The sequence below is a fragment of the Piliocolobus tephrosceles genome, chromosome 14 (genome assembly GCF_002776525.5).
Source record: "Piliocolobus tephrosceles isolate RC106 chromosome 14, ASM277652v3, whole genome shotgun sequence".
NCBI lineage: Eukaryota > Metazoa > Chordata > Mammalia > Primates > Cercopithecidae > Piliocolobus > Piliocolobus tephrosceles.
The window spans coordinates 106,542,241-106,563,490 of NC_045447.1; the positions used below are offsets into that span (position 1 = coordinate 106,542,241).

Sequence of the window (21,250 nt, forward strand, 5' to 3'; positions counted from 1 at the left end):
TGCAGGGACCACAGTGCTGTCCGAGAAGGGGACACTGTGTTGGGCCCCGATTCTGGGTCAGGCTCCAGCATCTCCTATCAGAGCTGCTATGAGGGAACGGCCGACACAGGCAGAGAAGGAAACGGGAGGGCTGACTGCTGCTGCTGGCTGGGAGGGCGCTGCTTTGCTTCCCCTCACAGGTCTCCATCTCCTGGCTAGGGCCCAGTGCATTCACATCATATGGGGCTGGCGTCTTTTTGTGGTGGGCACCGGAGCTGGAAAGGCCAGGCCTACGAGAGAGGAAAAGCGGGAGGGAAGGTGGAGAGTTTGCCCGAGGTCACTCATTTTACAGTCCAGGAAACTGAGGCTCAGGCAGGTTAAGTGACCTCCCTAGTTACGTCACACTGCCAAGCTAGTGTCTTTTGAAGGTGGGGGACTGGAGTCCCCCAAGAAGGCGTGGCCACCCCCCTCCTCCCCCCTGCGAGGTCACACCGTTGAGTCCTTCTCCCCTGGATTTGGGAGAGCATCACTGGGCACTGCCTTCTTCGGCTGGTCCCTGCGGCGTACTGGGGACGCCAACCGGTCTTCTGCCACAGGCCTGGCTCTATACTCCCCAGGGCCTGACTTTCTCTATGCCCTTGGATCAGTCACCTCCCCTCTCAGTCTCAGTTTCCTCAGCCAAGGGGTGGGGCGCGAGGCCGAGGGCGGGGCGGTGGACTGAGTCGGCCGCCGCCCGGCCACCTGGATCCCGACTCCGCCACCCAGAGCGGCAGGGCCAGGAAGGGCGGGCCCAAGACGGGCGGGGCCCCGGGCAGGAGCGGGCGCGGCTACGAAGGCGCGCGGCCGCCGTAGCTCTGGCAGCGCTGAGGGTGGGACTCGGGCGCAGGCAGGGCTCGAGTGATAGGCGGGGCTTAAGGCCGCTGCGACGGCGTTGTAGGCGCCGGCGGGACCGGGGCCCAGCAAGGGGAGGGACTCTGGGCCCCTCGCGGCGCCTTAATGGACGCTGGGAGGGGCGAGCGGGCGGTCCGGTGGCGCCTACCCACGCCCGCAGTGGCTGGATACAGCAGGAAGGGGCGGGGCTCAGGGCCCCTGGACGCGCGGAGGCCGACGCGGGAGGGGAGCGGGACTAGGAGGGGACGGTCCAGGGCTCCTGGAGGCGCGGAAGCCGTGCCGGACGAGGCAGAGCCCCAGTGAGGGGCGGGGCCCAGTGGGTCCTTGAGGGTTGGAAACTTTCGTCGGGGGGGGCGGGGTTCAGGTGCAGGGCGGGGCTCAGGACTCCTGGAGGCGCGGAAGCGGACCTCGGAGGGGGCGGGGCTCGAGTGAGGGGCAAGGCGCAAGGATCTTCTTAGTGGCCTATCCCTGGACGACAAGGGGGCGGGATTCGGTGAGGGGCGGAGTTTAGGGCCCTGGCGGCGTCGTAGCGGGCGCGGAGGGGCGGGGCCTAGCGGGAAGGGGCAAGGCTCGCCAAGGGGCGGGGTTTAGAGCCCTCGAGTCTACACAGCCGAAGCCGGGGGGTGGGTCTAGCCAAAAGGGGCGGCGAGCACGGCCCGCGGGCGGCGGTCACTGGAACGGCTGTACTGGGCGGCTGACCGAGGGGCTGACGCGCGGCGGGGTAGACAGCTGGGGACTGCGGGCGGCACTGTGTCCGTCGCCATGACAGGTGGGCACGGGGCTGGCTGGGCGGCAGGGATGCGGGCGCCCTGGATTTGTGGCTCGGCCGGAGGGTCCGGCTGTCTTGCGAGTTGCTTGCAGGCCGCGCCTGGGCTGCGGGGGCCAAGTGACCTTGGCCCGTCAGCTGCCGGTGGTGCGCGGGTGCACCCCTGCGAGGTGGTGGGTGTCCCGGGCTTCTGCCCGGCGGGGCCGTGCCAGCCGAGGCGGGGTGGGGTACGATGGGTGGTGGCCAGGTGCGGGGCCTGAAGAGGGCGGGGGCGACAAGGCAGCTCCGGGGTGGGGCTGCACAGTCTGTGTGTTGGGAGGTGTCCCGTGGTGGGGAATTTGGTCTGAAAAAGTAGGAAGTGGTAGAAATGACAACAGGGAGAATTCACAGCGGTCCTGCTGTGATTCTGGTCACGGAAACAACGCTCCATCCTTGCAACCACCCCAACGACCTCGCAGCACAGGCGATGCGTTCCTCGGCTGCATGTGGTTTCTGTGGGACTCTTGGAGCCTCCCAGACTCTTTTGGGGGTCCACGACGGTCTTGCCCCTGTTTAGGCCTAAGGGAATCCAGGACAACGACTTGACCCTCCAGTGTTGTTGTGCTCCACACTAGTGGCCCCAGCCCAGCCTTCCTCCCAAGGGCCTCTCTGGGGACCTGCCCACCATCCTCCTGATCCCAAACAGGGTGACCCTGCTCTGTGGACCTTCCCCTGTTGGAGAAGCCCCATGAGGGTGATGGGCTGGTAAAGGACCCCATGGCAGCCCGGTCAGGGAGTATGGGGGTTCCCAGAAGCTATACTTCATTCTCACTGTTCTGCTTCATGGAGCAGAATTGGCTCAGGGGCTCAGGTTGGACCCAGAAGTCCCTAGTCCTCTCTCAGTGCTCTCTGACTTGAGTCTCAGCCTAGGTCCTGCACACAAACAGGATCTCATGGGCTGGAAATTGATGACTTCCAGGACACCAGGCCAGAAGAGACTTCCAGCCTAGACCACGAGAGACCCCCCAGCCGCCACCTGCTCCCCTTTGTCCTCCCTTCTAACCCTTCTTATTTGTGGCTCTCATATCTGAGCACTTACTGTGCATTGGACCCTATGTTGGGTGATTCCTGTCTGAAAATGATCAGATGGGGACCGGGCGCCGTCGCTCACATCTGTAATCCCAGCACTTTGGGAGGTCCAGGTGGGCGGATCACAAGGTCAGGAGATTGCGACCATCCTGGCTAACATGGTGAAGCCCCGTCTCTGCTAAAAATACAAAAAATTAGCCGGGCGAGGTGGTGGGCGCCTGTAGTCCCAGCTACTAGGAAGGCTGAGGCAGGAGAATTTCCTGAACCCAGGAGGCGGAGCTTGCAGTGAGCCGAGATGGTGCCACTGCACTCCAGCCTGGGTGACAGAGCAAGACTCCGTCTCAAAAAAAAAAAAGAAAATGATCAGATGGGGACACGTGGAGTATCTTGTCTGTGTACAGATGGGGAAACAAAGTCAAATTGTGCCCTGCCCAGGCTGGAATTCCTTAACTCCCTTTGTGAGTTCATCGGAATGCGTGGGACACGACTCAGAGCTATGTTGGTCTCCAGGGAGCCCTGTCCCAGGGACTAGGTGTTGGCAGAGCCTGAGGCCTTGCTGTCCATTGAGGAGCCTTCCTGCACAAAGGGACCCTGTCCCTTGCTCTCTGTCAGGGAAGCTTCCTTGCATAAGGGGACCCTGGAGCTGGGAGATCACATCAGGCAGGGGTCCCTGAAGGCTCTGACTGTAGGCCTCACCTTTTCCAGTGTGTGCTTCCTACCTGCTGGGTCTACTCACTGGGCCTGGAGACATTCCCTCACAACCCTTAGTTTTTGGAATGGAGAGCCAAGGCCCATGGAGCACAGCTCTGGAAGGGTCATATGAACAGTCCTGCAAGGCTGCAGACCCATAGTCCCAGGCTCACCACCTCCGTGCACCAACTGGGGTCCTGCCTCGCGCCAGCCCTCACTGCGAGCAGCACATGTGAGCCAGTGCCTGCAGAACGCTGAGGAGGTGTCTGCGTGGGGCAGGTGCTTGGCAGGTTACCCCCCTAGGCTGTGCCGGGGAGTGAGCAGTTTTAGTTGGGCTGAGCACTGAGACGAGGGGGCTCCTGGAAGAAATACGGGAGGGGGCCGGGCGCGGTGGCTCAAGCCTGTAATCAATCCCAGCACTTTGGGAGGCCGAGGCGGGCGGATCACGAGGTCAGGAGATCGAGACCGTCCTGGCTAACAAAGTGAAACCCTGTCTCTACTAAAAATACAAAAAAATTAGCTGGGCATGGTGGTGGGTGCCTGTAGTCCTAGCTACTCGGGAGGCTGAGGCAGGAGAATGGCGGAACCCAAGAGGCGGAGCTTGCAGGGAGCTGAGATCGCGCCACTGCACTCCAGCCTGGGGGACAGAGCAAGACTCCGTCTAAAAAAAAAGAAAAAAAAAAACAAGAAAGAATTCGGGAGGGGAAGTTGATGCCCAAGTGTCTGGACTCCAATTGGTTGGGGATGACAGGAACTTGGAAGCCCTCTAGCACGTAGGACAGCCAGGTGAACATGAATTAACCAGGTGGAAACCGAGGAACAGGCATTCTCAGCCTGGGGCAAGGTTCCCAGACAGGATGGTGCTGTTGGGGACTGCCACGCAGGAAGTCTCATGGGCCTGGAGGGCCGGGTGAGAGTGGGTGGGGCCAGCTCCCACGGGGCCTCGAATGCCAGGCTGAGGGCATCAGTCTGAGCTGATAAGAAGGTTCATGTTGGGGTAATAGAGTAGGGGTCTATAGTCCTGGTGCCAGCTTGGCAAGAAGAAAGGGGATGTAGGGCATGGTGAAGGCTTGCCGGGTCTGTGCCAGAGCAAGCCATCTTCCTTTGTCCTGTAAAAACAGTTCAGGGACTTGTTTATGGGGAGCTGGCACTGACATGGTTTCCTTTCTCGTGCCTTTTCTGGCTTCCAAGTGCTGCCTGTTTGTGTGCACAACTCGCAACCACAGGAAGCACAGAGCCCCCAAGCCGCGGAGCCTGGCTTCAGCCCCCAGATCTTGTGGCCTGTGCCAGCTGACTCACGGCTCACGGTGACTCATGGCTGTACAGCAGCGGAGGCTCCGCCTGGTTAGCGGCTTGCAGGGCAGGAGGAGGCCGCTACAGGATGCTGGCCACCGTCCACTTACCGTGCTTGCCCTTGGGCCTTGGACCATTCATTGCAGAACTCTTTTTTTGAGACAGAGTCTCACTCTGTCACCCAGGCTGGAGTGCAGTGGCACTATCTTGACTCACTGCAACCTCTGCCTACCGGGTTCAAGGAATTCTCGTACCTCAGCCTCCTGAGTAGCTGGGACTATAGACGTGTGCCACCACGACCAGCTAATTTCTTTTGTATTTTTAGTAGAGATGGGGTTTCACCATGTTGGCCAGGCTGGTCTTGAACTCCTGACCCTATGATCCACCTGCCTCAGCCTCCCAAAGTGCTGGGATTATAGGCGTGAGCCACCGCATCCGGCCTGCAGAACTCTTTAGTGAGCACCTACTGGATGCTTAGCCAAGTGGGCAGTGGTGGGGAGGACAGCCTTGGGCCTGCTCTTGGTGTGGCAGGAAGTAGACTGCTGTCGCTGATTACAGTGAAGTCGCATGTTAATTAGAGAGGCAGAATGTCTGGATGTCAAGAGGTGGTCCTCAACACGGCTGTGCCTGGGCCTGGATCTTGATCTGCCACTTCATATCTGGTTGCAGTCTTGGGCAGGTACCTTATCTTCTCACTGTGCCTCAGTTTCCCTATCTGAAAACGGCGTTGGTGGTTGTCCTTATGTTGCAGGGCTGTTGGAAGGATGAAGGTTGTAGGTAGATGTAGAGCTCACAGAGTGCCAGACGTACGGGATTGCTCTGTGAATCCTGGCTCATTCATCTTAGTTCTTTTAACTAGAGGACTGCAGGCGCTGGACCCAGACTGCCCAGCTGGGCCTGTGCGTGTGGCCTTGGCAGGTCACTTGACGTCCTTGCGCTCAGCTTCCTCACCATGGTGGGGCTGCTGGCGAGTCCACGTAGGCTGCTGGGGGACTCAGTGCAGGTGAGAGCTGAGCCAGCCCCCAGCCATCTGCCTCCCTGTGCGGCCCATGGCAAGTGGCTTCAGCCAGATGATGGAGTGGCTGATGGCCTCAACGTGGGCATCACCAGGGACCCTGTGAACCAGGATGGCCCCCCATTGTCCTCTGGAGGGCAGGTATCTGTGGGGCTAAGGATATGTTTGCGGGGTTGCTTGGTGAATGCCAGCCCACACCCCTACACTGTGAGCCCCTGGAAGATGTGGACGGATCTGCCCATCACCGTGGTCCCAGCCCGGCGCAGGGCGAGCATGCTGAGATGGGCTGTTCTCACCTGGGCCTGGGTCTGTAGGGTCTGCACAGGGCCCCACAGAGCATGGCTGCTTTTGGGGCGGGTCCACATTCTGGAGTGCAGAAAGACCAGCCAGGAGGAAGTGGCAACTGGAAAGAGGCACGAGAAAGTAAAACAGTCTGTTGAGTCTGTGCCTCAAGGAGGAAACCCAAGAGGGGGCCCCACTATGGCCAACACGATGACACTGTTTTTGTTTTGTTTTTTTCTTTGAGACAGTCTCACTGTTGCCCGGGCTGGAGTGCAGTGGCGCACTCTCGGCTCACTGCAACCTCTGCCTCCCAGGTTAAACGATTCACCTACCTCAGCCTCCCTAAGTGCTGGGATGACAGGCGTGAGCCACCACGCTCAGCCTTCATCTCTTTTTAGCACTGAATAATATTCGTTGTATGGATAAACCAGAGTTTATTTATCCATGTACATTTTTTTGTGAGAAAATATACAGAAACAAAATTTACCTTCTTACCCATTTTTCAGTGTACACTTCAGTGATACTAAATACACTCACAGTGTTGTGCAGTTGTTACCACTGTCCATTTCCAGAGCTTCTTTATCATCCCAAACAGAAATTTGGTACCCGTTAAACAATAACTGCCCTTTCTCCTTCTGCTCACACCTCCTGGTAATCTCTATTCTATTTTCTGTCTGTATGAATTTGACTCCTCTAAGTACTTCATATAATTGGAATCATGTAATATTTGTCCTTTTGTGCCATGTTTATTGCACTTAGCATAATGTTTTCAAGGTTCATCCACGTTGTGGCATCCATGTATCATAATTTCCTTCCTTTTTAGGGCTGAGTAATATTCTGTTGTACATAGGTATATACCACATTTTGATAATTCATTTATCTTTTGGTGAACATTTGCACTATTTCCATCTTTTGGCTATTTTGAATAGTGCTGCTATGAAAACCAATGTGCAAGTATCCATTTGAGTTCCTGCATTTATTTATTTATTTAAGACAGAGTCTCACTTTGTTGCCCAGGCTGGAGTGCAGTGTTGTGATCTTGGCTTAGTGCAACCTCTGCCTCCTGGGTTCAAGTGATTCTTGTGCCTCAGCCCCCTGAGTAGCTGGCACTACAGGCGAGTGCCACCATGCCTGGCTAGCTTTTTGTATTTTTAGTAGAGACGGGGCTTCGCCGTTTGGCCAGGCTGGTCTTGAGCTCCTGACCTCAGGTGATCTGCCCAGCTTGGCCTCCCAAAGTGCTGGGATGACAGGCATGAGCCACCACCCCCAACTGAGTTCCTGCTTTTTGTTGTCTAAGGTATACACCTAGAAGAATTTCTGGATCACACGATAATTTTTTTTTTTTTTTTGAGACAGGGTCTCACTGTTGCCCAGGCTAGAGTGCAGTGGTGCAATCTCTGTTCACTGCAACCTCCGCCGCCCAGGTTGAAGCGATTCTCCTGCGTCAGCCTTCCAAGTGGCTGGGATTACAGGCACCTGCCATCACACCCGGCTAATTTTTGTACTTTTAGTAGAGAGTGGGTTTCACCATGTTAGCCAGGATGGTCTCGATCTCCTGACCTCGTGATCTGCCTGCCTCGGCCTCCCAAAGTGCTGGGATTATAGGTGTGAGCCACCATGCCCAGCCATCATACGATAATTCTATGTTTAGATTTTTGAGGAACTGCCATACTGTTTTTTTCCACAGTGGCTGCACTATTTTACATTTTCAGCAGTAATGCCCATGAGTTTGAATTTTTCCATATCCTCACCAACATCTGTTGTATTAATATATAGCTATCCTAATGAGTATGAAGTGATATCTCATTGTGATTTTTATCTGAATTTCCTTAATGACTAATGTTGACCATTTTTTCTTTTTCTTTTTCTTGAGACAGAGTCTCGCTCTGTTTCCCAGACTGGAGTGCAGTAACGCCATCTCGGCTCACTGCAACTTCCATCTCCTGGGTTCAAGTGATTCTCTTGCCTCAGCCTCCCAAGTAGTTGGGATTACAGGCACACACCACCATGCCCGGCTAATTTTTGTATTTTTAGTAGAGACAGGGTTTCTCCATGTTGACCAGGTCAGTCTCAAACTCCTGACCTTAGGTGATTTCAGGTGATCTGCCCGCCTCAGCCTCCCAAAGTGCTGGGATTACAGGCGGGAACCACCGCACCTAGCCTGATGAGCATTTTTTTGTGTGTTTGATGGCTAGTTGTATATTTTCTTTTGAGAAGTGTCTGTTCAAGTTCTTTGCTTATTTTTGAATTGGGTTCTTTGCGTCTTTTGCTGTTCAGTTGTAGGAGTTCTTTATAGAGTATGGATACTAATCCCTTATGAGATATATGCTTTGCAAATATTTCTCCCCTTTATGCGAACTGTTTTTTCACTTTTTTCCCACTCTTTTAATTAAAAATAGGGTTTAATTCTAGACTCTCTTATTCTATGCCAGTGACCCATATGTCTGTCTTTATGATAGTACCACATTGTTTTCATTATTGTATCTTTTTACAGTAAGTTTGGAGAGCAGGAAATATGAGTCCTCCAACCCTGTTTTTTTTGTTTGTTTGTTTGTTTGTTTTTTAAGATTTTTTTTGTTGTTGGCTATACAGGTATTTTGTTTTGAAATTCTATATGAATTTTAGGATGAGTTTTTCTGTTTCTGCAAAAAACACTTGAGATTTTGATAGGGATTGCATTGAATCTGTAGATTGCTTTGGGTAGTGCTTGCAGCAATGTTTTGTGGCTTTCAGTGTACAAGATTTTTGCCTTCTTGATTGAATTTTTTCCTAAGTATTTTATTCTTTTCAATGCTATTATAAATTGAGTCGTTTTCTTAATTTTTGGATTGTTGATTGTTAGTATGTAGAGATGAAATATTTTTGTGTGTTGATTTTATATTTTGCAACCTTGTTGCATGCTTTTAATTAGCTCTAACTTGAAAGAAAAAGATTTTAGGATTTTCTGTATATAAAATCATGTCATCTGTGAACAGAGAAAATTTTCCTTTTTCCTTTACAATTTGGATGCCTTTTATTCTCTTTTCCTTTTCTTGCCTAATTGCTCTGGTTGGAACTTCCAGTACTATGTTGAATATAAGTGGTAAGAGCAGACATCTTTATCTTGTTCCTGATCTTAAAGAAAAAGCTTTCAGTCTTTCACCATGAAGGTATGATGTTAGCTGTGGGCTTTTCATATGAAAATATCCTTCAATATATGAGGTGGGATGATTCCAGGAATCCCCTCAAAATCATCTGAGGATGTTCAAATCCCTTACATAAAGTGCTATGATATTTGCACCTACACACATCCTTCCATATATTTTAAATTATCTCTAGGTTACTTATAATACCTAACACAATGTAAATGCTATGTAAATTGTTGTACTGTATTTTTAAAACTTGTATTTTTTTGGCTGTAGTCTTATTTTTTATTGCTTTTCCCCAAATATTTTATATCTGCTGTTGATTTAATCCCTGGATATGGAATCTGCAGAGACAGAGTGCCAACTCTATGGCCTTTATCATGTTGATGAAGTTTCCTTCTGTCTTAGTCCATTTTGTACTGCTATAACAGAACACTTGAAACTAGGGAATTTATAATGAGCAGAAATGTATAGGCTCATGCTTCTAGAGGTTTGGAAGTCCGAGATCAGGGAGCCAGCATCTGGTGAGGGTCTTCTTGCTGTGTTATCCCATGGTGGAAGGCAGAAGGGCTACAGAGAATGAGAGGGAGCAAGAGGAAGAAAACAAACCCGAAACTTCAAGCCCTTTTGTAATTGGCATTAATCCATTCATGACGGTAGAGCCCTCATGACCTGTACACCTGCCATTAGGTTCTCTCTCTCAGTGCTATTACTTTGGGGATTTGGTTTCCAATACATGCTTGTTGACACATTCAAACCATACCATCTTCTAGACCTAATTAATTAAATATTTATATCAAGAAAGGATGTTGACATTTATCAAATGCTTTTTCTATGTCAACTGAAATGGCCATGTATTTTTTCCTTCATTCTATTAATGTGGTATATTTCATTGATTGATTTTTGATTTTTACATGTTGAACCATCCTTGTATTCCAGGAATAAATCAATGTATACTTCTTTTAATGTGCTGCTGAATTTGATTTGCTTGATTTTGTTGATTTTTTCCATCAATATTCATAAGGAGTATTGGTTTGTAGTCTTTTCCATTTTTCCTTTTTCATAGAGACAAGGTCTTGCTGTATTATTGCCCAAGTGTGGTCTTAAATTCCTGGCATCAAGTGACTCTCCTGCCTCGCTCTCCCAAAGTGGTTTTCTTTTCTTGAAGTGACTTTCTCTGATTTTGGTATCAGGGTAAAGCTGACCTCACAGAATTAGTTATGAAGTGTTCCCTCCTCTTCAGTTTTTTTTGTAAGTTTGAGAAGGATTGGTATTAGTTCTTATTTAAATGTATGGTAGAATTAACCAGCAAAGCTATCTGGTCCTGAGCTTTTCTTTCTTGGGATATTTTTCATTATTGATTTAATCTTACTAGTCATTGGTTAGATTTTCTATTTCTTCATGGTTTAGTTTTGGTGGATTGTGTTTTTAGGAATGTTTTCATTTCATTTAGGTTATCTAATTTGTTGGTATACAAATGTTCATAGTATTCTCTTACATTCCTTTTTATTTCTGTAAAGTTCATGGTAATGTCCTCACTTTTATTCCTGATACTAGTAATTTGAGTCTTCTCTTGTTTTTCTTTGTCAGTCTAGCTAGTTTTGCCATTTTTGTTGATGTCATCAAAGAATCGACTTTGGTTTTCTTGATTTTTCTCCACTGTTTTTCAATTCTGTATTTCATTTGTCTTCACTCTAATCTTGATTATTTCCCTCCTTCGGTGAGCTTTGGGTTTAGTTTGCTCTTCAAGCTCTCTGGTCTTTACTTTTTCCTTTTCTCACTCCTTAAAATGTGATGTTAGGTTACTGATTTAAGGTTTTTTTAAATATATGCATTTGCAACTATAATTTTCCCTCTCAGCATTGCTTTTGCTGCATCCCTTGGGTTTTGGTGTGGTGTAGGTTGTGTGTGTGTGTGTGTGTGTGGGTGTGTGTGTGTGTATGTGTGTGTTTCCGCTTTTCTCATGTTACTTCCTAATTTCCCTCATGATTTCTCTTTTGACCCATTGGTTTTCTTGTTTGTTTGTTTGAGACAGAGTCTCTCTCTGTCACCCAGGCTGGAGTGCAGTGGCATGAATTCAGCTCACTACAACCTCCACCTCCCAGGTTCAAGGAATTCTTGTGCCTCAGCCTGGCAGGTAGCTGGGATTACAAGCGTGCACATCATACCTGGCTAAGTTTTGTATTTTTAGTAGAGATAGGGTTTTGCTATGTTGGCCAGGCTGGTCCCAAACTCCTGGCCTCAAGTGATCTGCCTGCCTCAGCTTCCCAAAGTGCTGGGATTACAGGTGTGAGCCACCATGCCTGGCCCCATTGGCTATTTAATTTTCACATATTTGTGAATTTTTAAATTTTCTATTATTTATTTCTAGCTTCATTGTAGATGGTCAGAAAATATATTTTATATGATTTCAACCTTTTAAAATATATTAAAACTGATTTTTGTGGCCACAAACTTGTTTTGCGGCCTGTCTTGGGGAATGTTTCATGTGCACTTGAGAAAAATATCTATTCTCTATTGTTGGATGGAGTGTTCCGTGTATATCTACCAGGTATAATTGGCTTATGGTGTTGTTGAAGTCCTCTATTTCCTCATTTATCTTCTGTCTGGTGGTTCTATCTCTTACTGAAAGTGGTGTTTTGAAGTCTCCAAATATTATTAGAGAGCTATCTATTTCTCCCTTCAACTCTGCCAGTGTTTGCTTCATACATTTTGAAGCTGTGATATTTGGTGCATATATGTTTGTAACTGTTGCATATTCTTGATGAATTTGTCCTTTTATTAATACATAATATACTTTTTAATCTCCTGTAATAGTTTTTGACTTATAGTCTATTTTGCCTGATGTTAGTATAGTTACCTCATCTCTCTTTTGGTTACTATTTGTATGGGAATTTTTTTAGGTCCTTTCATTTTCAACTTCTTTGTGTCTTTAGATCTAAAGTGAGTCTATTGTAGACAGCACTTAGTTGTCTCATATTTTAAAAATCCATTCTGCCAATCTATGCCTTTTGATAGGAAAATTTGGCTGGGCGTGGTAGCTCATGCCTATAATCCCAGCACTTTGGGAGGCCAAGGCAGGCAGATCACCTGAGGTCAGGAGTTTGACACCAGCCTGGCCAACATGGTGAAACCCTGTCTCTACTAAAAAAATACAAAAACCTGATGGGCGTGGTGGCGTACACCTGTAGTCCCAGGGAGAATTGCTTGAACCCAGGAGGCGGAGGTTGCAGTGAGCCGAGATTGGGCCACGGCACTCCAGCCTGGGCAACAGAGCAAGACTCGATCTCAAAAAAAAAAAAAAAAAAAAAAAAAAAGTTTAACCTATTTACATTTGAATTAATTGCTGATAAGGAATGTATTACTACTGCCATTTTGCTATGTCTTTTCTGTATGTCTTGTAGCTTTTTTGACCCTCATTTATTCTATTACTGCCTTCTTTTGTGTTTTGTTCACTTTTTATAGCAACACATTTAGATTCCCTTCTCATTTTCTTCTGTGTTATGTTCTATAAATATTTTCTTTGTGTACATGGGGCAACAGGACAAGCTGCCACAACTATGTAAGGTGATGCACATGTTCAGTCCCTGTGGGGATCCCGTGCGCCATCCTCTCCATGCCCTCCTGTCGTCACTCCACTGCTCAGCCTTAAAGATCTGTCATTCTAAGAAACATTCTTAATGGAAAAGTGGTACAATGATATTTTAATGGTGATTCTGGAAAAAAAAGGGCAAATGAAAAGCATTTCTAGCCCTCTGGGAGAACTCACTGGTTTACTGTTGGTAGAAGCTTCTTAAGGCCTTGCAGACACACTGTGTCCCATGGTGATCCCAGCACGGGCCACCCTGAGCCCTGTGTCCCTGTATCTGTGCCACTGTGAAGATCTGCAGAACCCACGTGTGAGCATTCTTGATCTCGAACTCCTGAGCTCAAGTGATCTGCCCACCTTGGCCTCCCAAAATGTTGGTATTACAGGGGTGAGCCATCGCACCTGGTCTGAGCCACCATGCCTGGCCCTGGGCATTCTGAGCCACCTGTGCCACCCTAGGCCCCAGCTATTTCCTGATGGCCCTGCAGGTGGCCCATGAAAAGTAGATTCTTAGCCCCTCTGAGTTTGTTTTCTGTGATGAGCTCTGTGAAAGTGGGTTTCCAGCACAACCGTTCACTTCCATCTTCTGGTGAGGCAGGTTGGCAGGAGGCAGGTTGGCAGGCCAAGGGGAGCTCTCAGCTGTGCAATGCACACCACACGGGCTGGGATGGCTGTGATTCTGCGGGTGCACCCTCCTGGTGGGCACCCACTTTGGGGGTGATGCCCTCCTGTGGTGTCAGTACAAGGCTGTCGTCTCTGGTCCCCTTGGGCTGTGCTGGCTCATGCCCCTGTGCTGTCTGTTTTAGATAAGACGTATTGTGACCGCCTGGTGCAGGACACGCCTTTCCTGACAGGCCATGGGCGCTTGAGCGAGCAGCAGGTGGACAGGATCATCCTCCAGCTGAACCGCTACTACCCACAGATCCTTACCAACAAGGAGGCGGAAAAGGTGCTGAGGAGGTGAGGGGGGTGCCCGAGACACTGCTCAGTTTCCCTTCCCTTCTGGGCTGGGAGAAGCTGGTGACCAGCCCTGGGTCATTCTCTCACGGGAATGACACACTAGGTATGTCAGGATTCAGAGGTGACATATCTGGACCTGGCTACTAAGGCTGCCTGAGCTACAAACTGACCCTTTGGGGCCGTTTGGACCAAACAAGCCCAGAACATCAGCTCTCTATGCTTCAGTTTCTTCATATGTCATTGGGTTTGCTGTCCTGGAGTTGCTGGGAGATTACAGGAGATAACATGTGACAATACATGAAGCACACGACAGTATAAGACGTGGAGGGAGGCGAGAAAGAGGGCGAGAGGGAGGGGTGAGGAGGGAGGAGGCAGAGGGAGAGCTGAAGTGGGATGGGGAACAGATAGTCCTGGCCCACCCCAGTGCCACAGCGCTTCGCACTCTGCATCTTCTGAAGGTTCAAAGTGGACAAACAATTGCTTCCTTTTCTCTAATTTCTACATTACTGTACGAGGCTGGAAAGCCCAGCATGTCACAGGTAGGCAACCGAGCTTCTAGGAAGGCAGATGCTGACCCACCCCACAGCCGCGCCACAGTCTGCCCCTCTCAGCAGTGCTGAGCGGGCTGCTCCCCTCGGAACCCCAGCTTCCCCATGTGTGGAGCAGACGCTGAGAGCCCTGCCTGGCAGGTGTGGTGTGGACTGACTGAGCTGAGCCGGGTAAATGCCTGCCCGAGAGCCCTTATCACCAGATGGCCCTGCAGCCCTGTGGGCACCGCGCCCATCACCCCATCTCACAGAGGTGATCCCAAGGCCCAAGAGGCAGCCACTTGCCCGGGGCCACTCATCTCAGGAGTGCCAGGCCACGTCCTGAGTTCATCCTATTGTTTGGGAAAGTGCACAGGGCTGGTGGCTGTCGCTCTGTCACATGGCCCTGGCCTCTCAGAGCTGCAGAGCTGGGAACACCAGGGTGGCTCTGCTGGAGATGGCATTTAAGATGCAGTTCCTGGGCTCTGTCTTGGGAGGTCTGTCCTGCCCCATCACCCCAGTGCAGGTGGCCCTGAGGGGACATTGGATGAGAGAGTTAGCCACACCCTGCCAACCCCGCCCACATCTGTGGCTCTGGCGCCCGCACTGAGCCACCTGTTCCTTGACAGCCATCACCAAGACCAGAGGGATGGACAGTGAGTGCCGGAGACCGCTAGGCCTTCGGGGTACAGGTCCTGCCAGCCTCCTTCCCCTCTGGGTGACTCCAGTTGAGTCCCTTCTCCTCTTGGAGCTGTCGTTTCCTCACTTGGCAGGGGGTCATGATGCAGGGCTATCCTTAGGGTTGGGGCATCTCCTGGCACAATGAGGTTGGCCCACAACAGAACACAAGTCAACACGGGCCCTGCTACTGGCTCAGGTGCTTCCTCCATTGTGAAGGTGATACAGTAATTTTAAAAGTTAGGAGCTCAAATCCATCTCTTATTGTAATTGAAGTCTAACGCATGTTCACTTTTAAAAAGTTTAGAAAGTTTCGGATGTTTATACAAGAAAAACCACATATTCCTTCCTCACAGACACCATAGCTTCTGCCACCCATCTGGCTGTCATTTCCACACTGCCATGGTTTTACTCGTTTCCTGTGGCCATGTAGAATGGTATGCTGCCACCAGGTGGCAGCACTGGGCCACAGACTCCAGGTCCTGGAGGTCAAGGCCCAGTGGCCTGTCCACTGACCTTGAGAACCACATATTTCTCTGTCAGACACATCGAAAGAGCCAATACTTTTGTCACCCTTTTCTTTTTTTTTGAGATGGAGTCTGTCACCCAGGCTGGAGTGCAGTGGCGTGATCTCGGCTCAGTGCAACCTCTGCCTCCCAGTTTCAAGTGATCCTCTGGCCTCAGCCTCCCAAGTAGCTGGGATTAAAGATGCACCACCATGCCTGGCTAATTTTGTGTACTCTTAGTAGAGATGGGGTTTCGCCATGTTGGCCAGGCTGGTGTCAAACTCCTGACCTTGAACTCCTGATCTGCCTGCCTCGGCCTCCCAAAGGGCTGGGATTACAGGCATGAGCCATCGCGCTCAGCGTCAACTTATTTTTTAAAAACTTGAATCACATTCCTGTAGACTGCAAAATAACAGAATTTAGCACTTATACTTCACTTCATTAATTCCCTGTCACAGCCTACCATGAGGGTTCATTATCCCCTTTTTACAAATGAAGAAACCAAGTCTCAGAGGGGTGGAGTAGCTGGCTAAGGTCACACAGGAAGCCACACTATGTCCTAACACTTGGAATGATGTCACTAGCCCTGTGCTTTCTTCTTCTTTTTTTTTTTTTTTTCTTTTTTTTTGAGACGGAGTCTTGCTCTGTTGCCCAGGCTGGAGTGCAGTGGCGCGATCTCAACTCACTGCAAGCTCCGCCTCCCAGGTTCACGCCATTCTCCTGCCTCAGCCTCCCGAGTAGCCGGGACTACAGGCACCTACCACCACACCTGGCTAATTTTTTTGTATTTTTTAGTAGAGACGGGGGTTTCACCGTGTTAGCCAGGATGGTCTCGATCTCCTGACCTTGTGATCCGCCTGCCTTGGCCTCCCAAACTGCTGGGATTACAGGCGTGAGCCACCGTGCCCGGCCAGCCCTGTGGTTTCTTTGTGACCACTCTCGGCCTGTTTCCCAACCTCCCACCCCACAGGGAGTATGAGGCGTAGCAGTGATGCCTGTGACAGAGGCAATGCCAGGCACTGTGTGGTGTGGGTAAGGGGCAGGGTGTCACAGGAGCTGCCATCCAGCAGGTGTCCTGACACTCAATGGGAAGCTGAGGCTGGGGGCCTGACCTTCGTGCCCTGCCCTGACCCACAGCCAGCCTCCCTGGCCTGATCTTCCCTGGCACCCCCTTGTACCCTCAGTTCCGGAACCCCAAGGCGTCCTTGCGTGTGCGGCTCTGTGACCTCCTGAGCCACCTGCAGCGGAGTGGCGAGCGGGACTGCCAGGAGTTCTACCGAGCCCTGTATATCCATGCCCAGCCCCTGCACAGCTGCCTGCCCAGCCGCCACGCTCTGCGTAAGTTCCACGTCCCCAACCATGCATGCTTGGTGCCGGCCCAGGGAGGGCACCCCAGCCCGCTGTGGATGGCATGGATGTTCTCCATGACCTCCCAGGTCTGCTGCAGCCCAGGCCTGGCATCCCTTCTCGCCTCAGCCCTTCCCCAGAGGCCACCCTCGGCCCTGAGGGGAGACTGTGGCAGGCACAGGCAGTGCAGCTGTTGGTCTCTGTCTCCCACTTTCTCCATCTCTCTCTGTCATGGCAGTTTTCACACAGAAAGGGGCATCTTGTGTGTCCTCTCTTGCCCTTCCTTTTCTAACCTCATTCCAGGGGGATCCCTTCCTGTCTGTGTGGACAGCAGCCTTGTTCCCACAGCTGCACAGTGCTCCTAGGCGGTCCCCGCTGGAATGACCCAACCCCATGATGAACCCTTTCATTGCCGCGATCTGCACACGTGTGGGGGTTTCCGTAGGGCGTGGTCAGGTCTGGATGGCTGGTCCGAAGCACGTGCATTTCCGCTCTGAGGCCCCTGTCCTCAGGCAGTGTGTGCTCAGGCCGCGGGAGTCATGTGGATGCCAGTAGCCTGGGCCCACAGAGCTGCCGGGACGTTCAGGGCGCCTCGAGGTGAAGACGGCAACTGTGATCTGACGCCTCTGTGGTCAGGGCCCTAGGAGGAGGGCCTGCTGCCCCTTGGCCCTCAAACAACAGGACAGAGAGCAGAGGGACTGGGCGGCTTACCCCAGGCTACGGGGCTGGGGGTCTCTGGCCCCCTGGAGGCCTCCCCAGGCCTCACAGGACACAGTGCAGACGCTGGGCAGGGAGAGCTCGAGGGGAGGCCCGGCCCTGCAGGAGGGACTGGCTCTCCCTCCCGAGCCACGAGTGTGCCACAGGGGGCTTTCAAAACCAGGCAGGGCCAAGCCTCGGCCCCACTGGAGGTAGAGCACCTTCTGTGGCTCCCGCGTGCCTTGAGGCCCATCCAGCAGGTCTCAGGCTGGATAGCCTCCGGGGCAGGCCTGGGCAGAAAGCTTCTGGCCCAGCTGCACCCAGTGAGGCAGCCACCAGGCCGCCAGCAGCCACGCTGTCCGTAGCAATGTTCATGCCGCGTTTGGTACCTGTGGCCGCCAGGGTACAATGACCTTCCCCATGCCTGTGGCACTTGAAGTCACAGCAGCTGGACCACCGCAGAAGACCCAGACTGTGCATAGTTCCCTGAGGAGGGTTGGTCTCGGGTGCCACGGCCTGGTCCGGCCTGGCGGCCCCGGGAGGCAGCAGCGGCCTTGGGCTTCCTACGGGGTGACCACCTTGCTCTCCGGCCCTGCCCATTGACTAACCATGCTCTGTGGTTTTGTTTCTAGAGAACTCAGATTGCACACAGCTAGACTCGGGCAGCCAGAGCGGCGAGCTGAGTGACAGGGGTAACGCCTCCCTGCTGCCCCGCCCTCTCTCCCCCTCTCTCTTTACCCTCCCCAGGGCTCCATCTCCGCCTCAGGGGCTTCTCCACCCCGAGTGTGGCTCCATTCCTGGCCTTCTGTTGGTGACAGACCCCCTAAGGTGCTCGCTGGGGGCTCTTCAGGCAGCACCTCAGCCTGGCACCCCCACTCCCCTGCGCAGCCCCCGAGCCTCAGGACCCCACCCCTCTGAGGCCCAGGGGAGCCCTGTTCACGCTGGTTTCTCCCCAGGACCCATGAGCTTCCTGGCTGGTCTGGGCCTTGCTGTGGGACTGGCCCTGCTCCTGTACTGCTATCCACCAGGTGGGTGCAGGCGGACCCTCGCAGGGCTGGGCCTGCTTCCCCTCTGCCACCAAGCCAGGGCCCCAGACCCTGCCCGATGTAGGACCCCTTGGCCTCTCCACACCTCAGTGTCCACAAGTGTGCAGCGGGAGGGTGTCACCTTGCAGGGCTCCTGAGAAGTGGGATGTGAGGAGGCTCCCAGCGTCCACCGGCTCCTGCCACCCTCGGGAACCGGAAAATGATGACCCCTAGTGGGAGGAGGGTGCAGCCAGGACTCTGGGTGTTACAAAGCCCTGCCACACCTGTGACCTTGAGCCATGTGGGGCCCTTGAGTAGGTCACGTGCCCCAGGGCCTTGGGTCTCTCCACCAGCCACAGGCCTGATGCATAGGAGCCTTCCAGGGCCTGTCTACTGGCACCCAGCCTGGCCTGCCGCGTCTCCCTTTTCTGTGATGCCTGAGTTTGTCGTGCTGGGAGGCCTACTGGGTGTGAGGACACAGGCACACATGGCAGGACTCAAAGGCCCGTGGGTCACTTGGGTGGGAGCTGGGGGCTCTGGAATCTGCCCTAATTCTTGTCTTTTCAACTCAAGCCGAGATCATGACCGGGAGGGAGCACCCTGCCCCAGTGCCCGCTCCCACCCACCCCCGTGGGAGGGATGGAAACACAGAATTCACCTCTGGGACTGGTTCTTGAGCTTTTGCCTCCCCTTTTGTCTTCTAGACCCCAAGGGCCTGCCAGGGACCCGGCGCGTCCTCGGCTTCTCGCCTGTCATCATCGACAGACATGTCAGCCGCTACCTGCTGGCCTTCCTGGCAGATGACCTAGGGGGGCTCTGACAGACCCCGGACCCAGGGCCTCACCCACCACTCAACCAAAGAGTCTTCCAGCCGGCCCGCCAAGGGGACTGCTGCTGCTTTTTCTAAATGCTTATTTTTCATTATTTATAATTTGTGTAAAAAACACACCTTCGGCCAGGCGTGGTGGCTCACGCCTGTAATCCCAGCATTTTGGGAGGCCAAGGCGGGTGGATCACGAGGTCAGGAGACTGAGACCATCCTGGCTAACACAGTGAAACCCTGTCTGTACTGAAAATACAAAAAATTAGCCGGGCGAGGTGGTGGCCGCCTGTAGTCCCAGCTACTCGGGAGGCTGAGGCAGGAGAATGGCGTGAACCTGGGAGGCGGAGCTTGCAGTGAGCCGAGATGGTGCCACTGCACCCCAGCCTGGGTGACAGAGCGAGACTCTGTCTCAAAAAAAAAAAAAAAACCTTCATCTTACAAGGTGCTGACCATATTAAATGTTCACGTTCCCTCAGCCTGCCTCGTTCCTCAGTCTCAGGAGGGCTTCAGAGATGACGGCAGCTATGGCTGCTCCAGCTGGGACTGGCCCTGGTGTTCCCGGCATCTCCACATCCAGCTGCTGGCACAGAACCCCAGACAGGACACCCCAACATGGGCTCACCTGCCTCGGATAAGTCCCCGTTACAGTGGGAACCAGGCTGCCGGCGGAGTATGGAGCTCCAGGACATGATGTCCCGTTACTGTGCGGCCCTGCTGCTTGGGTCATCACGGTGCCTGCCCCTTCAGGGATCTGAGGGCCAGGGGCAAGGAAAGCCAGGGCCTCAGAGCCCTGCCATCTGCCAGGCTGCCACACGCCCATGGAGTGGAGTGGCGGGGGGACAGCCCTAGCTGCCCTCTCCCTCCCCTACCCTGAGCCGCGGGGCCAGGGCCTGTGCTCCAGTCTCAGCCCGTTTGCCCGCCTGTGAAATGGGATCCCTCCCTCGGGACTCCTTGAGCGTGGGTTCTGTCACAGCCCCTCCCTCAGAAATCCTTTTAGGAATTGACCACCTTGCTCCAGGTGCCCCTAATGCCTGGGTAAAGGAGACATATACTTAGTGAAGGTGACAGGTGTCTGGGTGAAGGGTGTAGACAGGTGTGACTTGTCCCTGGAGAGTGAAGGAGGGGTCTCCAGGGACATTAACATTCTATCACTGCGTCAGCTGAAGGCAGGAAACCTCCGAGGCAGGCAGGGCACAGGCGGGTGTGTGGCCTGGGCAAGTCCTCGGTGGCCCGGCCGGAGGCCGTGGAGGACACACACTTCAGGGCTGCCTGACACGACCCGAGGCCCCGACTCCCCAGGCCCCGTGGACAGGGTGTCATTCCTCAGCGAGGGCTGCCTGGCCCCAGGACCGCTGCCTTCCCCGTCCATCTGTGTGCGCTCACCGCCCTGCCCCGAGGCCCACGTCAGCCAGGTCCTGAGCCCCACTGTCCTCGGACTGCCCTCCCAGCGCCCAGCTACCCCCAGCTCCATCCCTGACCAACTGGTCTCAAGCCTGGGTCTGAGTCTGTGATGTCCCTGACCACCAACCAGGCCCACTCTTGCATCTGCCGCCTCCCACCTGGTGGTTGCCCCACCCTTTGAGGCTGGAGCCTGGAGGAGGGAGAATGGTAGGCACCCATGCCTGGGCCTCAGCCACCCATCAGGCCCAGCCCTGCCAACCACCGGGCCAACTAGTTCCTGTGACCAGCAGTGAACTAGGTCCCCAGGGAGGGAAAGGCACCCTTGGGCAGTGAGGCCCTCCTGGCTGTCCTGAGTCCCTGCTTCCACACTACATCCACAGATGGCCGTGTCCTGTGCTCCCACACCTGTGCTGTGGGTGCTCAGGCAAAAACCATGCGGCTCCCTCAGCTTGGGACTCCTTACCGGCCGCGCCCATCAACCCATCCTGCAGGAATGCCACCTCCTCCAGGAAGCCCTCGTGATACCCTAGTAAGAAGAGCAGTTTCCTCCAAGCTACCCCACCTGGACATGGGATGTTGTTCTCACATT

The 21,250-nt window shown here is 53.0% G+C and overlaps 1 protein-coding gene across 5 annotated transcripts; it reads left to right on the forward strand.

The window, feature by feature from the left end:
- The first annotated feature begins 1,410 nt into the window (after positions 1–1,410).
- On the forward strand, positions 1,411–19,452 carry CARD19 (caspase recruitment domain family member 19). 5 transcript variants are annotated; one of them, XM_023187824.1, is made up of 6 exons: positions 1,411–1,639; positions 13,505–13,647; positions 16,554–16,707; positions 18,045–18,104; positions 18,369–18,440; positions 19,142–19,452. In XM_023187824.1, the coding sequence occupies exons 1-6, from the start codon at positions 1,633–1,635 to the stop codon at positions 19,255–19,257; spliced, it is 552 nt and encodes a 183-aa protein (XP_023043592.1). In that variant the 5' UTR covers positions 1,411–1,632; the 3' UTR covers positions 19,258–19,452. The 5 variants fall into 5 exon arrangements, 4 of the variants coding, with proteins under 4 accessions (XP_023043592.1, XP_023043591.1, XP_023043593.1 ...); XR_002725499.1 differs by having other exon boundaries at positions 1,480–1,639; positions 13,505–13,658; XM_023187823.1 differs by having other exon boundaries at positions 18,045–18,440.
- The last annotated feature ends 1,798 nt before the right edge of the window (positions 19,453–21,250 follow it).

Excerpts from the sequence above, each read along its gene's own strand:
- CARD19 (XM_023187823.1), top strand. Across the intron at positions 13,648-16,553 it reads CCAACAAGGAGGCGGAAAAG|TTCCGGAACCCCAAGGCGTC; the intron begins GTGCTGAGGAGG and ends TTGTACCCTCAG. Across the intron at positions 18,441-19,141 it reads CCTGTACTGCTATCCACCAG|ACCCCAAGGGCCTGCCAGGG; the intron begins GTGGGTGCAGGC and ends TTTGTCTTCTAG.